The 14,308-nt window shown below is 38.0% G+C and overlaps 1 protein-coding gene across 3 annotated transcripts in view; it reads right to left on the bottom strand.

The window, feature by feature from the left end:
• Positions 1–14,308, bottom strand: part of Klhl15 (kelch like family member 15) — a 42,209-nt gene that overhangs the window by 12,397 nt on the left and 15,504 nt on the right. For all 3 annotated transcript variants that reach the window (XM_036174615.1, XM_036174616.1, XM_036174617.1), the window contains exon 3: positions 10,023–10,734. In XM_036174615.1, coding sequence (XP_036030508.1) covers positions 10,023–10,727 — 705 coding nt within the window. In that variant the 5' untranslated portion in view covers positions 10,728–10,734. The remainder of the gene's footprint in view (positions 1–10,022; positions 10,735–14,308) is intronic.

Here is a 14,308-nt window from a genome sequence, read left to right as displayed (position 1 = left end):
GAGCATGTTTAACACTGGCCTAGTTCCCAAAAGAAAACCCATCATTTTTGTTTCACTTCAAGCACCAAATGTGCTAACTATTCACTTAAGTAATTTAAAGGGATAGCTGCATAAATACTATTTTATATCTGAAGAGGATTTTAAACTTTTTCAAGCACAACTCAAGCTTATCAGAAATTCTGGTCAAATGTCTAATTTTCTTTCTTTAAAAATATTTTTGGCAGCTGGGCGGTGGCGCACGCCTGTAATCCCAGCACTCGGGAGGCAGAGGCAGGCGGATCTCTGTCTGTTCGAGGCCAGCCCGGTCTACAGAGCAAATTCCAGGACAGCTAAGACCATTACACAGAGAAACCCTATGTTGAAGAATCAAGAAAAAAAAATTTATAGGGCTGGGTAGATGGCTCCATGGGTAATAACACTTGCTATAAAAGTAGGGGGACCTGAATTCAAATCCCCAGCACCCATGTAAAAGCTCAACATAGCAAGAATTGGGGGTCTGAGAAAAGCAGATTCCAGAGCTCAAGGGCCAGGCAGCCTCGTGAAAATGGCAAGCTTTAGGTTTATTGAGAGATTGTCTCAAAAACGCAGGTGAAAAGTGACGGAGAAGACTTCCAACATCCTCCTCTAGCCTCTATGTGCATGTAAACAGGCACTCTATATACATACACATCCAATACACATACACACCCCAAGTATTATTGTCAAATACAGCACTGTTTCTCATATACTTCTAAAACTGTGAGGGTTACAGGGAAATTTTCACTTATTCTAGCTCTAATTGAAGTCATTAGATATAAACAAAGTCTTTTCAAGAAGTTTTGACTAAACAGTGCTAAAATTACACATACCAGTTCACTGCTGGATTTAAGTTTTACTTCAAACAAGTACCAGGTCAGTCAGCATGTTCCAAAAACATACATGAAGGGATTCCAGAGATCCATAATAACAGCATCTATACTTTAATCACATGGGTTATACTTCAATTAATGAGAATATCATAGCACAAGCATGAGATTAAGAACAGTAGCTGTGTTAACAGTCCACTGTGAATGCTGATGGAAAAGCTGTGTAGGGGATTAGTGTTTGCTGAAGAACACTGAGGGCTACTGTATTCTAAGGCATACTTTAGATACTCAAACCCTGACCCTTGAAATCTACCAGTTTCTAGGTGATTTCAGGATGCTTCAGGCTTGTTTTAAAATGTAACTTTGATTTTTCGGTGTTATGCCTATGTGCATGTGGTGGCCAGAGGTCAATTTTGGATGTCATTCTTCTGGTTTTGTTCACCTGTCTTTCAGACAGGCTTTCTCACTGGCCTGAAATTGGTAAATTAGGCTAGGCTGGCCACCAGGACTCTGCCTCCTCTGTGCTGCGATTATACATGTGCAACATCATGCAGACTTTTTTCTTCCTGCATGGGTTCTGGGAATCAAACTCGGGTCCTCACGCTCGCATAGCAAGCACTTGACCAATTGAGTTATTTCCCCAGACACCAAAATGGAAGAGGGTTTTTATGGGGTTGGGGTGGGGGATGTTGTTGGTTTTGGTTTTTTGTTTTGTTTTTAGTTGTTGTTTTGAGACAGGGTTTCTCTGTGTATCCCTGGCTGTCCTGGAACTCACTCTATACACCAGGCTCAAAAATCCACCCGAGTGGATCTCTAGTGAGCCTCCCCAGTGCTGGGATTAAAGGAAAGTGCCACCACTGCACGTTGATTTTCTGTTTGTTTGTTTTGGGATTGTTGCTGTTGCTTTTGAGACAGGGTCTTAACTTTGTAGCTCCAGCTGTCCTGAAACGCTATAAACCAAGTTGGCCTCAAACTCAGGGATCTGCCTGCCTCTGCCTGAGTGCTGCTGGGATTAAAGGTGTGTACCATCACAACCAGCTCAATTTGTATTTTTAAACCCATGAACTCTAGGTGAACATTATGACACAGGCCTGTAATCCCATCATTCAGAAAGCTGACGCAAGATGACTGCCACAAGTTAAGCCATCCTGGACTAGATGAGATCTGTCTTAAAATATCAATGTGTTAGAAAGCTTTTTTAAAGCATTATTTGCACTGACTCTTGAATTAATGTTCACTAATAAAGACATATTTTAAGCTATAAAAATTGTCAAAGTAGCAAATATTCTATTACATGTATATGGGTACATGCATGCCACTGTGTATGGATTAAGGTCAGAGGACAACACTCTCCTTCCACCATGTAGGACCCAGGAATTGAACTCAGGTTATCAGGATTGGCAGCAAGCACCTTTACCCACTGAACCATCTTGCCAGCCCAAAGAAGTAAATAGCCCTAAAATAAACACTTCTTAAGTCCAAATATATTCTCAGTGATAGAAAAGTACTATTCTAAATTCTGTACATACAACAGATATACATTATGGTCTTTTCTCCTTGCAATATTAGCTTTGCACTTCAAAAAACTGTAGGGACTCATGATATAGCCCAGTGGTAGAATATATGCCCTTGGGTATTCTAACCAGAAAAAAAAATTAATTTTTATATACATCCAATTTTGAGGTAAAACTGTGAATTGTGCTTAACCACTAAGGGAAAAAAAAGCACACTATGGAGTCTGAATATCATGAGGTAGTTCATAAAAATGTATTCATAAAAATAAGCATGATGGGTTTACTTAAAGCAGAATACACCTATATAGTCTGCTTCCTGAATAAACAGGCAATCAAATAAACTATAAAACCCTAAATACAGAGCTGAACTAATCTGTTTTTCTACCTTCATAGGACTTAATAATTTTGAAGTTAATTCATATTAATACAATATCTAGAGGGTCAACAGCATGCTGAGTCTTAACTTATGTATATTTATGATTTATGAAGATGTTCCAGGTTCAAAAATGTTAAAATAGTAGCCAAGTGAAAAAACATTTGCCTAGCATGTGTGAGGCCTTGGCTCACACCCTAGCACCACCAAAATAAAAAAAATGTTACAATGCCAGTAAACTATGCTTTATTATTTATTTTCTGGTTTTTCTTTCTTTTTTTTTTTTTTAAACAAGATCCTACACTGTAGCTCAGGCTGGCCTCAAACTCAGGGCAATCCTCCTACCTCAGCCTTCCAAGTGCCAGAATTGTGGGAGTGAGCCACCATTCCTGCTATATCACTATTTTAAAGAAATCAATAAATACGTTCTAATCAATAATTTAACAATTTTGTTACAAATAAGGTCTTTTGTGTAAAATATAATTTTGCCAAATAATGCATTTACTGAATATTAAATCTATGTGGTCATGTGCATCCATGGTATGTGTGAAGGTCAAAGGACAACCTTGGAAGTCAGTTCTCTTCTCCCACCATCTAGGTCCCAGGGATGGGACTCAGGTTGTCAGGCTTGGTGGCAAGTATCTTTACCTGCTCAGCTATCTGACGGGCCCATCCCGTTTCTTGATTTTTAAGGCAGACAGTAGTGGCACACGCCTTTAATCTCAGCACTTGGTAGGCAAAGGCAGGTAGATCTCTGAGTTTGAGGCCAACATAGTCTACAGAGCAAGTTCCAGGACAGCCAGGGCTGTTACACAGAGAAACCCTGTCAAAACCAACCAAACAAAAATCCCAAAAGACAAAAACAAAAAAAAACAAAAACAAAAAAAAACACCCCAAACCAAAACAACAAAAAAACCACACAAGACTAGTCAGGTACAGTGGCTCACAACTGTAATGGTAGCACTCAGGAAGCTAAGGTGGGAGAATTGTCTCAAATTCAAATCTAGCCTAGGTTATATAGTGAGTTCCAGCCAAGCCTGGGTTACCAATGAGACCCTGTCACAAAACAAAACTAAAACAAAGAACATAGTTTAAATGATTTAACTTTTACTGAAATTCATTGTGATAACAGGCCTTATCTTTGTTAACAGATGCAAAGGCCACCAAAGCCAGTAAAAATACAAGCCAAAGATACCTGCTTAAGTACAAATTCAAATTATAGTGTAGTTTCAAAACTATGAATCTTCCATAGACAAAATCAAATCATAAGTTAAACAACTATGTTTCAAAGATAAGATTTAACTTGGAATGTAGTTCAGTGGTGGAGTGTTTCCTTAAAATAAGTGAAAACCTGGGCCCAACCCCACCCAGCATCACAAAAATTTAAATTAAAAAAAAAAAAAAAAACTCAGGTTGGGGATTTAGCTCAGTGGTAGAGCGCTTGCCTAGCAAGCGCAAGGCCCTGGGTTCCATCCTCACTTCAAAAAAAAAAAAAAAAAAAAAAACAACAACCTCTGAAATTGTCTGATTTGATTAGACACTAAAAACAAAAATGTGCTTTCATACCTTATATTCTTTCAGGGTTATGAATTTCTTAGGTTTTTGTTGCTGTTCACGCTAGCACTTAAGAATTTCACAATTCTACTAACAACTTCTAAATGACCAAAAGTGAATCACAAGTACACAGCATGCACTATGTACCTCCAGGGGCTCCCATTAGTCCAGCAGCTTTAAGAATGATCCTGACATGAGACACAGGCAGATCTGGATGTCTAGTCTGGACAGTGCCACTTGTTCTGGAAAATTCGTAACCTTTCTAAACCTGTTTTCTAACCTATAAAATGAGGATAACATTTGGACTCTAAACTATGTGGAAAGCACTTAGTGGACACAACCTAGCAAACACACATATGTACATGCACACACAAAACACGTGTGTGTGTGTGTGTGTGTGTGTGTGTGTGTGTGTGTGTGTGTGTGTATTTCACAGTGTTCTAATAAACAATACAGATGCCTTTTGAGGAACTCAGGAAATGTGGAAGACTTGGCCTGTGGTGGCTTCAGAGCACTCAGTATAAATTGAGGCAGTGTGTTGAGCTGAGAGGAATTCAAGAAGGGATTACAGGGAATGATAATGTATAGAATAAACCTAGTGATCCTAGTGATTTCAACACAGCTAGAGAACCTTATTCAGATTCCTGAGATCGGATTGAGTGGGGCTCTTCTTCACCGAGTATTTCTTTCCTTCTAAGATGCCATCGCTCAGATCTGACAGCTATTGCTACAGGAAGAAGTTTCTTCCCACAGCTTTGTATAGGTGCTTATTTTCCTGAAGAGAAAAAGGATCCTGACAAAAAGAGATGTTATCCTCATTAACAGCTAATCATCAACCACACTATGAACCTTTAGCTCTGGGAGCTTTTTGGTTTTGGTTTTGATTTTTTTTTTTTTTTTTTTTTTTTTTTTTTTTGGTTTTTCGAGACAGGGTTTCTCTGTGTTTTGGTGACTGTCCTGGATTTCACTCTGTAGACCAGGCTGGCCTCGAACTCACAAAGATCCACCTGCTTCTGCCTCCCAAGTGCTGGGATTAAAGGCGTGCGCCATCGCCGCCTGGCTGTCTGGGAGTTCTTCAACATTAACTGTATATAACCATAACTGAAGGGTGAGAGTTAAGGAGAGGGGCTAAGTATGTGAGAAAATCAGTTTACCATCTGCATATTCCGAGTTGCTAATGAAAACTCACTTCCTTAACTTTAAAGTAGTATCTGCTATAAAAATATAATCCAAATGACAAATGCAAGCCAACAGATGCAATTTTATATGCCTTACCATCCACATTTGAAAAAGCACAAAAGGTAAAATTTTCTTTTGTCATATTTAACTCAATATATCCAGAGTGCAATTTCAACATGTAATCAATCTCAAAATTATTTAAGTCTGGGGATGTAGTTCAGTAGTAGAGCATCTAACTAGCATCCACTAGGTCCTAGATTTAATTCTTAGTTCCAAAGTAAATTTGAGATAATAAACATCCTTTCTATTGCCTTTTTAAAAGATTTATTTATTTGTTTGTTTATGTGTATGGGTATTTTGCCTGAATGCATATATATGTGCACCATGTGTATGCCTGATGTCTTGGATCCCCTAGAACTGGAGTTACAGACAGTTGCGAGCACCATGTGGTGCTGGGAATTGAACCCAGGTCCTCTAGAAGAGTACCCAGTACTCCTAACTGCTGGGCCATTTCTCCAGCCCCACTTTTTGTTGTCTTAATCTTTGAACAATGGAGCTCACTGATTTGGGTAGTGCTGGAGATTGAATATAGTACATGCTAAGCTTGTACTACAGACTGAAGTCTCAGGCTCATTTTTTATTAAGAAGAAATCTTTTAATTTTAACCCTTCACATAGTTTTAACTCCAATAAACTGAAGTATTTTACTTTTTCTTTAAAGGAGGAAAATTTTATTACTCTAAAAGAACTTAACACAGAACAGAGTGAATAAAATTTTTGGTTTTAGTCACAGAAATGAGCTGCTTGGAGTCATAATACCAAAAGAATGGTGATTTCTAAGCCTAATCAGAGCAGCTAAATGGTTTTCCAAGTTTTTCCTCTGACATTACAGTATTTTCCTGTAATTGTTCATGAAAAAAAAAAAAACCATGATGCTAAAATATAGATGTGTTAATAAGAAACAAGGAGTACAAAGAAACTAACAACACAAGAAAATAATCAGATACATCTAGAATAAATCTAGGATATGAAACACATTGAGACAATGAATGGGCAGTCTAGTTTGTCGCAAAAAAAAAAAAAGAAAAAAAGAAAAAAGAAATGTGGAGGCTGCTGCAGATTAAGAAAGTTTAGATATGCATGGTGGCCAAAAAGCAATACATAGACACTGGATCTAGTGGATTTGGAAGCAACTGCAGAATTAGTATTTGATGATGGGTTGTAGTATTACTGCTCCTAAGGTAAAAACAGTATTGTAGTTTAGAAAGAAAAATCCTTATTCATAGGAGAAATACAGTTAAGTATTTAAGAGTGAGGTATTGTGATGGTTACAACTTATTTTCAAAGGCTAGAAAACAAATGTGGCAATGTAACAGTTCTTAAATCTAGGCAACAGCCATATACTATACAAGTGCTCATTATACTATTCATTCAACTTTTCATGTGTTTGAACATCCTTATAACAAATGAGGGAAGGGGGAGGCAATTCAAAATTAAAACAAAGACAACCAAATGTACTGTGCAAACCTTGATTAAATTTTAGTTCATGAAAAGCAACCAAAAAAGACACCTTTGAACTAACAGAAAATGGCCTAGATATTACATGATGCTAAAGAAATATTGTTAATTCACTTGGGTACAACAATAGTATTTTGGTTAGATTAGGATATCCTTAATCTTGGGAAATGATAGATGAAGCAGTTAGGGGTGAATGGTCACAATATCTACAACATTCTTTTGTTTTATTTTTTTGTGTAGCCCTGGTAGGCTGGCCTCGAACTCAGAGACCTGTTTTCCTCTGCCTCCCAGTTCAGGGAGGAAAAAAAAAAACCACATTCTAAAAACTATACAATCTCTACCTATCTAGCAAATAGTTAACAACTATTATCTTACATGATATGTTTGTTTTAAAGTGATCATTTTTTTTTAGCTTTTTTTTGTATGTTTAAGTAAATTTACAACAAAAAAGTTAAAACACATAAAAGCTAAAATAAGGCCATATTAACATTTCCTGCCAGATGTGGCATGTGCATATGATCCCTGCACTTAAGAAGGCTGTGGCAGGAAGATTATCCTGAGTGTGAGGCCAGCCTGGGCTCTATAACATGTTTAAGCCCAGCCTGGGATAGAGTAAAAGTCTTATTTGAAGAAAAAAATTCCATTTTTATAAATTTCAGCAAATGGGATAAAAACCACAAGTAAAAAACAGTTATACTCCCTTGCCCCTGGACCAGCATGGATTTAGCTTTACACTTTTATGCCCACTCTCGGACCAGAGACCAGGTATAATGTTTTTAAAAAAACAACCTTGTTTGGGACTTGCAATGTTCTGAATACAAGAAAAATATATGGATAACTATTTTCAAGGAGCTTGAAATATAAAAGGTATGATGTCTAAATTCTTTGTTTTGAGACAGGGTCTCTCTACATCTGGCCTCTGCCTAAGTGCTGGGATCAAAAGTGTATGCCACCATGCCAAGCCATATCTAAATATGTATTTGCCAACCAAATTCCCCACATTATTTTGGTTTCTGAAGTTATATTTCTATAGATAAGGCCTCTAATATGCATAATTCAAGTACATCTCAACCTTTTAAAAGCCACATATTGCCTTGATAAACTTAAATCTCACACACTATTAAGGCAAGCTTACTAGTATTACTCAAGTAGAAGTAGAAGATTTTATATTACAAAAAAATTTCTTCTCAACTGGGTCGTAAGTTTTCCTAAGAAAGTAACTGCAGAAAGAAGCCTTAGTAACATTTGTATCCCGATAAAACCACACACTTAGCCAATGGTCATAACCACTGTTATGTCACAGGTGCAAAAGGAAATCAGCAAGTTCAACTGTTAAACAACTATCCAACAGCATTACCCTTTAACCACTATAACAACTGCCTACTTTGAAAAATGATAATTGAAATGTAGACTAGCATAGCAGCTCAGCATTTACAAATCATTAACTGCTATCAGTTAACCATTATACTGTCCCACAAGAGATGAAATTTTATTTTCTATTTCACAAATACTTTCTACTTCAATCTAGACTGAAACTAGGGGGAAGGGAGCTCTGTTTTAGCAGTGAGAAAGCATCCTCATTTAATGTATAAAGACAAAACACAAATCCCAAGGGAAAGAGAGCAATAAAAACAATAGTAAAGGTAGAAAAAAATCAAAACATAAGCAGCAAATGGTTTACATAGTTGATGTGGGGCTGGTTCTTACTGAACAAAAACAAGTATATTCTTTAGTTTCAATCATTTCTGTCATATTAATACATTCTGAGAATAAAGATAAAATTTCATAAACTTCTCTTTTAAAGATAATGACATTTCATAGCAGTTCAGAAGGGGGAGAAAAAAGAAAAACATGGCAGGCTGCTGAGTGTTATTCAAAGACGAAAATTTGTTTATTTTTCAAATGGCATAAACAAACCTCCTTTTCAGAAATTATACCTCTTTTACATAATCTGTTAGCTAAAGCTGACTGTTTTTAACATGAAGGGTGTTTGTCGACCAAGTTTTGTGTGCTTTCTAGAAAGAAGGAAGATGCAAGAGGTAAACAGAGCCCCAGAGGTAACCATGTGATTAGAAACCAATTAGGTTAAGCAATTACTGAAGCTGCTCTCTCCCCTTTGGGCAAGAATGGATCACAAATGAGACTGATATAAAAATGAAGATGCTTGCAAAAAGGCAAAGGCTGTTTTAGAGAAAGTATTTTAAAATAGAACTTTTTACATGGTAAAATGTACACAGGGATGCTTGATGAATGTACATAGAGGATTTATGGTTTACTACTTTGGAAATGTCAAAATGTTTTTAGACATATATCTTGTTTTCATGGGTAAATTTAGTTAGTATTCACAGTGAAATGGGGAACAGAAATAAGAAAGAGTATGGAAGACAATCACTCTGTGGCCTACTGTCATCAAGAGCTATTGTATGTGCCTTTACTGCATTTTATAAGAAAATGCATTTAATGTATATGTACCATGTACAATTGTAAAAATCCTCAATGTCAATTCTAGCATGTATTACTTTAACTTTTAAAAAATAATCTAACCCAGTTACATTAAAAAAAAGTAAAGTGGCCAGGCAGTGTTAGTGCACGCCTTTAATCCCAGAACTTGAGAGGCAGAGGCAGGCAGATCTCTATGAGTTCGAGGCCAGCCTGGTCTACAGAGTGAGATCCAGGACAGGCAACAAAACTACACAGAGAAACCCCGTCTCAAAAAGCTAATTTAAAAAAAAAAAAAGCAAGAAAAAGAAAAAAGAAGAAAAGCTAAAGCAAATATGTAATATTTGCATCACATTATAATCCAACCTTAAAAGTACTTTAGAAGTAGAACTATTCTACTACCTACCTGGTTTACCCTTCACCCACAAAATGTATTTGAAAACATCTAAATGCATAATATATAACAAAGTCAGCTTCTTACATATAAAATATTCTTATAAGCTACTCCTTTTTTGACTCCTGACCAACTCTGGGAATCTTATCTATGACAACATCTTTAACTAAATGAGGAATCCTGTCTACTGCTTTCAAATGCACCAACCTTCTCAAAAACGCTGGATGGAGTCATCAAACAAAACCTGATGTTCTGAATGATGGTATCTGTATGTCTCCATCGTCGTCTATCATGTCGCAGCCAAGACTGCACAGCCTCGTACAGCTCTATTTCTGGAAACCTGCTCAGATGATCATTATCCAGATAAGACATGAGCTTCTCAAAGCTCAAATAGGACAGGAAGTCAGGCCTGGACATGAGTGGCACAAAGTTGTCTAGCAGAAAGGCGTCCAGCTTCTCCCTGACTCCCTCGATGTTAACACCGAAATCATCTAAGAGTCTCATAATTTCTGCACAATTTTCTAAGCAGATTTTGGCTAAAAGAAAAGAGCAGCAGAACTTCACCACTTCTATAAGCTGAACATACATTGCCGCCTGAAGGATTTCATGAACAGTATTCATACTCAGTTCTATAGTTCCATAATACATAAACTGAAGAACGTGGCTGAAACCGGTAGCTGTTAGACCTTTCAGGTGAATTTTGTCCTGATCTCGTTCCCTCATGTCTGCTGTGAACATAATTCTGAAGTAATCACTCTGGGTGGCCAAGAGTGCTTTATGGGCCTGGAACTGATGGTCTTCAATAACCAGAGTGACATCGAGAAGCAATCCCTCCTCATACAGTGCTCTGAACCCAGCAGAGACACTGGTGTCATGGATGGAGGAACAGAAACCTTCCACGTCCCCTGCCATGAATCACCTGTAAAAAAGTAATTAAAGAAAATGGTATTAATCATGACCATGCATTCAGAAGCTATTATTAAGAGCTATAACAGTTTCTATCACATCTTAGGTGTACTGGCAAAGTCTTAAAAGTGTACAAACCCTTAGAGAAAAGGCAACCTTCTATGAAAGTTTCCAAGCTAATGCTTTGGCTTCCTGCCTGGGGAAGAGACTCTACTAAAGGTGTATCTATCAAACAATGGTAACCTGTTAACTTACAAATAATACACACCCATCTGACTTACTTTACACAATCTATCAAATATATACATGTTCCAAAATTAGGAATACAGAAGATTTCATAAACGAATACCTAGTCAAAAAAACACAGAAAATAAATTATACCCCAAAATACCCCAAACTTGAAAATTCCTAGAAATTCACCCAAAGAAAGTAATTGGATAAACATGCCAAGTTGTACAGATAAAATTCTTCCTAGCATTATTTATAATAAACTATTATAAAGTATCTGGCACAGTAGCATCATGCATCTGCAGTTCCAGCTCCTCAAGAGGCTAAAAGAGAAACATCACTGGAATCCAGAGTTCCAGGCCAGCCTGGGTATGATGAAGGAGGGAGAAAAGGAAGAAGGGAGCAGGGTGGAAGAACAGAGGGAGGGGATAAACAAAGCTTGCTGAGAATTCAGTCAGCCTGAGTTACACAGCAAGTCCCAGACCAGCTTCAGTCTTGGGCTACAAAGACAGACCTTCCTTTTCCACAAAAAATACTCAAAAGCTTGACACTTGTGGGGCATGTAGTACATACCTATAATCCAAGCATTCAGGAAGCAGAAGCAGGAAGATTGCATAAGTTCCAGCCAGCCAGGGATACCTAACTAGAAACTCTCTAAAATAAAAAACAAGTCTGACAACAGATATAAATATGGTTCAGTCTAATGGTAGATTACTATAACAGAGAGCAGTGGTGGTAGCAATCTGCCTATTCTGACAAAGGATGTTTATTAGATGTTACCATGATATACTGATATATCTTCAAAAATAAAATATATATGTATTTGTTCAGATGAGAAAAGGTCTGGAAGAACAGATAGTAAAATGATGAGCCTGGGTAGTAAGTTTTAAGAGACATTTCTTTTCTTTTATACTTACCTCATTAACTTCATTTTTAAAAACAGATGAATGCTTTTATATCTAAAATATATAATTTTTAAAGGAAAGTAAACACATTTCCACATAGTTAAGCAATGAAGCCAGGCATGGTGGTGCATGTCTTTAATCCCAGGACTTGGGAAGCAGAGGCAGGAGTTTCTCTATGAGTTCAAGGCCAACCTGGTCTACAAAATGAGTTCCCAGACAGCTAGGGTTGCTACTCAGAGGAAATCCTGTCTCGGGGAGGGGAGGGGAGGAGAGGCAAGAAAAGAGAAGAGAAATTAAGCTAACACAGTACAATTAGAATTAGACATAGGAGGCAGGCATGGAGGCATGTCATTAATCCCAACACTCAAGAAGGTAGTTGCAGCCATGCCTACATATTAAGTTCCAAGCTAGCCATAGCTACAAAATGAGACCTTGTCTCAAAACACAACAAGGAAAAACAACCAAATTAGATCTATGGCTAGGAACATAGCTTAGAGGTAGAGTGAATATTTTGTATGCAGGCCCTGGGTTCAATTCTAAGCATTACAAAAATATAAATAAGAAAAATAAACTAGGTCCAAATACAGCAAAAAATAAATTAATTTAGTCTATTCTGCTTATGACTTGAAGTAATTTCTTCTTCCCATTAACATCCACCTCAGGACATCTTCTATCTTATTCTTTTCTTTGCATGCTCACATAGCTCCCAGCTTCCTCTCAATGATTTCTCCATTCCTGAATGCCCTCACAAATCCTTCCACTATGCCCTGTGGAACCTTGCTTCATTATACACAGATTCCCTTACATGTACATGTTGGTTCAAAGTTCCTTCTCCATCCTCATTTAAACATCTTCCCTCAAATTCCCACCTTTCACCCATCTTACAAAAAAAAAAATACTCAGGTTGGGGATTTAGCTCAGTGGTAGAGCGCTTGCCTGGCAGGCACAAGGCCAAAGCTCAAAGAAAAAGAAAAAATACTCTTCCAAGGCATACAGACATTGCTAATCCTTAACTTTCTATCATCCTAAATAAAATTTAGGACTTTTGATAAGGTAAAAATCCATCCTCTGTTGTCTCTTGCTACATACCTCATGATCAATCACTCTCCCACCTAACTGGTACCTTGTTGAATTACATGTACCCATTCAGCATTCACAAAACTAAGTCACAGCTCCCAGTAACCTCAATTCCTTCCTATATACTCTCCCTTATTCCACTGCAAATCCCTAAAATGTATGGGCACCCAGAACTAGTACACATCTGCAATCCAAACTATCCATTTCCTAATCAACATTGCTGCTATTAAAGAGAGAAACCAAGCCGGGAGGTGGTGGCGCACGCCTTTAGTCCCAGCACTCGGGAGGCAGAGGCAGGTGGATCTCTGTGAGTTCGAGGCCAGCCTGGTCTACAGAGCAAGATCCAGGAAAGGCGCAAAGCTACACAGAGAAACCCTGTCTCAAACAACAACAACAACAAAAAGCCCAAGATCATAAGGATCATAAGCCTCTACCACCACAGCTAGTGGCATTCTTCCTTTCTTGACTTGCCTTGTCATATCTTAACTTCACTCCTTTTGCATCTTCTACTTTCCCATGCCAGATCAACAACTCCTGCCAGGGCTTCCATTTTTCCTGCCTCTTTGTCTCACACACCCTCTCGCTAAACAAAACCATGCTGATTTATTTGTCTTTTACTCTTAAGGTACACCTTCAGTGTCTGTGGAAAGTTATTTCTTTGAACAACTGCAGGGCATTCCCTACTGATGAGTATTGATACACAAGCAAGGATGTTACCAAACTAAGACAGCTGAAATGGACAAATCTCTGGAATATTATATCCATTGGAGGAGGAGTGGTTTTGAGACAGGGTTTCAGAGTCTCACTCTGCAGTCCAGGATGGTCTTGAACTCACAGCATCTTTCTGTCTCAGACTCCCAAATCCTTCTCCACATAGTTAAGAAATGAAGCCAGGCATGGTCGTACACACCTTTAGTCCCAGCACTCAGGGGGCAGAGGCAGGCGGATGGATCTCTGTGAGTTTGAGGCCAGCCTGGTCTACAGAGTGAGTTCTAGGACAGCCAGGACTGTTATACAGAAAAACGCTGTCTCTGTATCCAGAGAATTACAGATGTACACCACATGCCCCATAGTATAGCCACTTTAAAAACAGTCTAGAACTCATGATTTGGAATTGTATGTTTGAACTATCTGCTGAAATATTACCTACACATCAGGCTTGAAATACACAATCGAAAGATGTAGCAGCCAATATCTGTGGCTCTGAAACCCTGACAAGTGACAATGCTGGGACCCAATCTCAATTCTTTTTTCCTCTGGTTGGGTGTTTTGAACAAAAGTCCTTACAACGAAGCAATATGGCAACATATCTGACTCCTGTCACCTGTTCTATCTCCTCCTTCTAGAGACAACACCTGCCAATCTCACTGTTCTATT

The sequence above is a fragment of the Onychomys torridus genome, chromosome X (assembly GCF_903995425.1).
Source record: "Onychomys torridus chromosome X, mOncTor1.1, whole genome shotgun sequence".
Classification (NCBI taxonomy): domain Eukaryota; kingdom Metazoa; phylum Chordata; class Mammalia; order Rodentia; family Cricetidae; genus Onychomys; species Onychomys torridus.
This window is presented reverse-complemented; position numbering and strand designations above follow the sequence as displayed.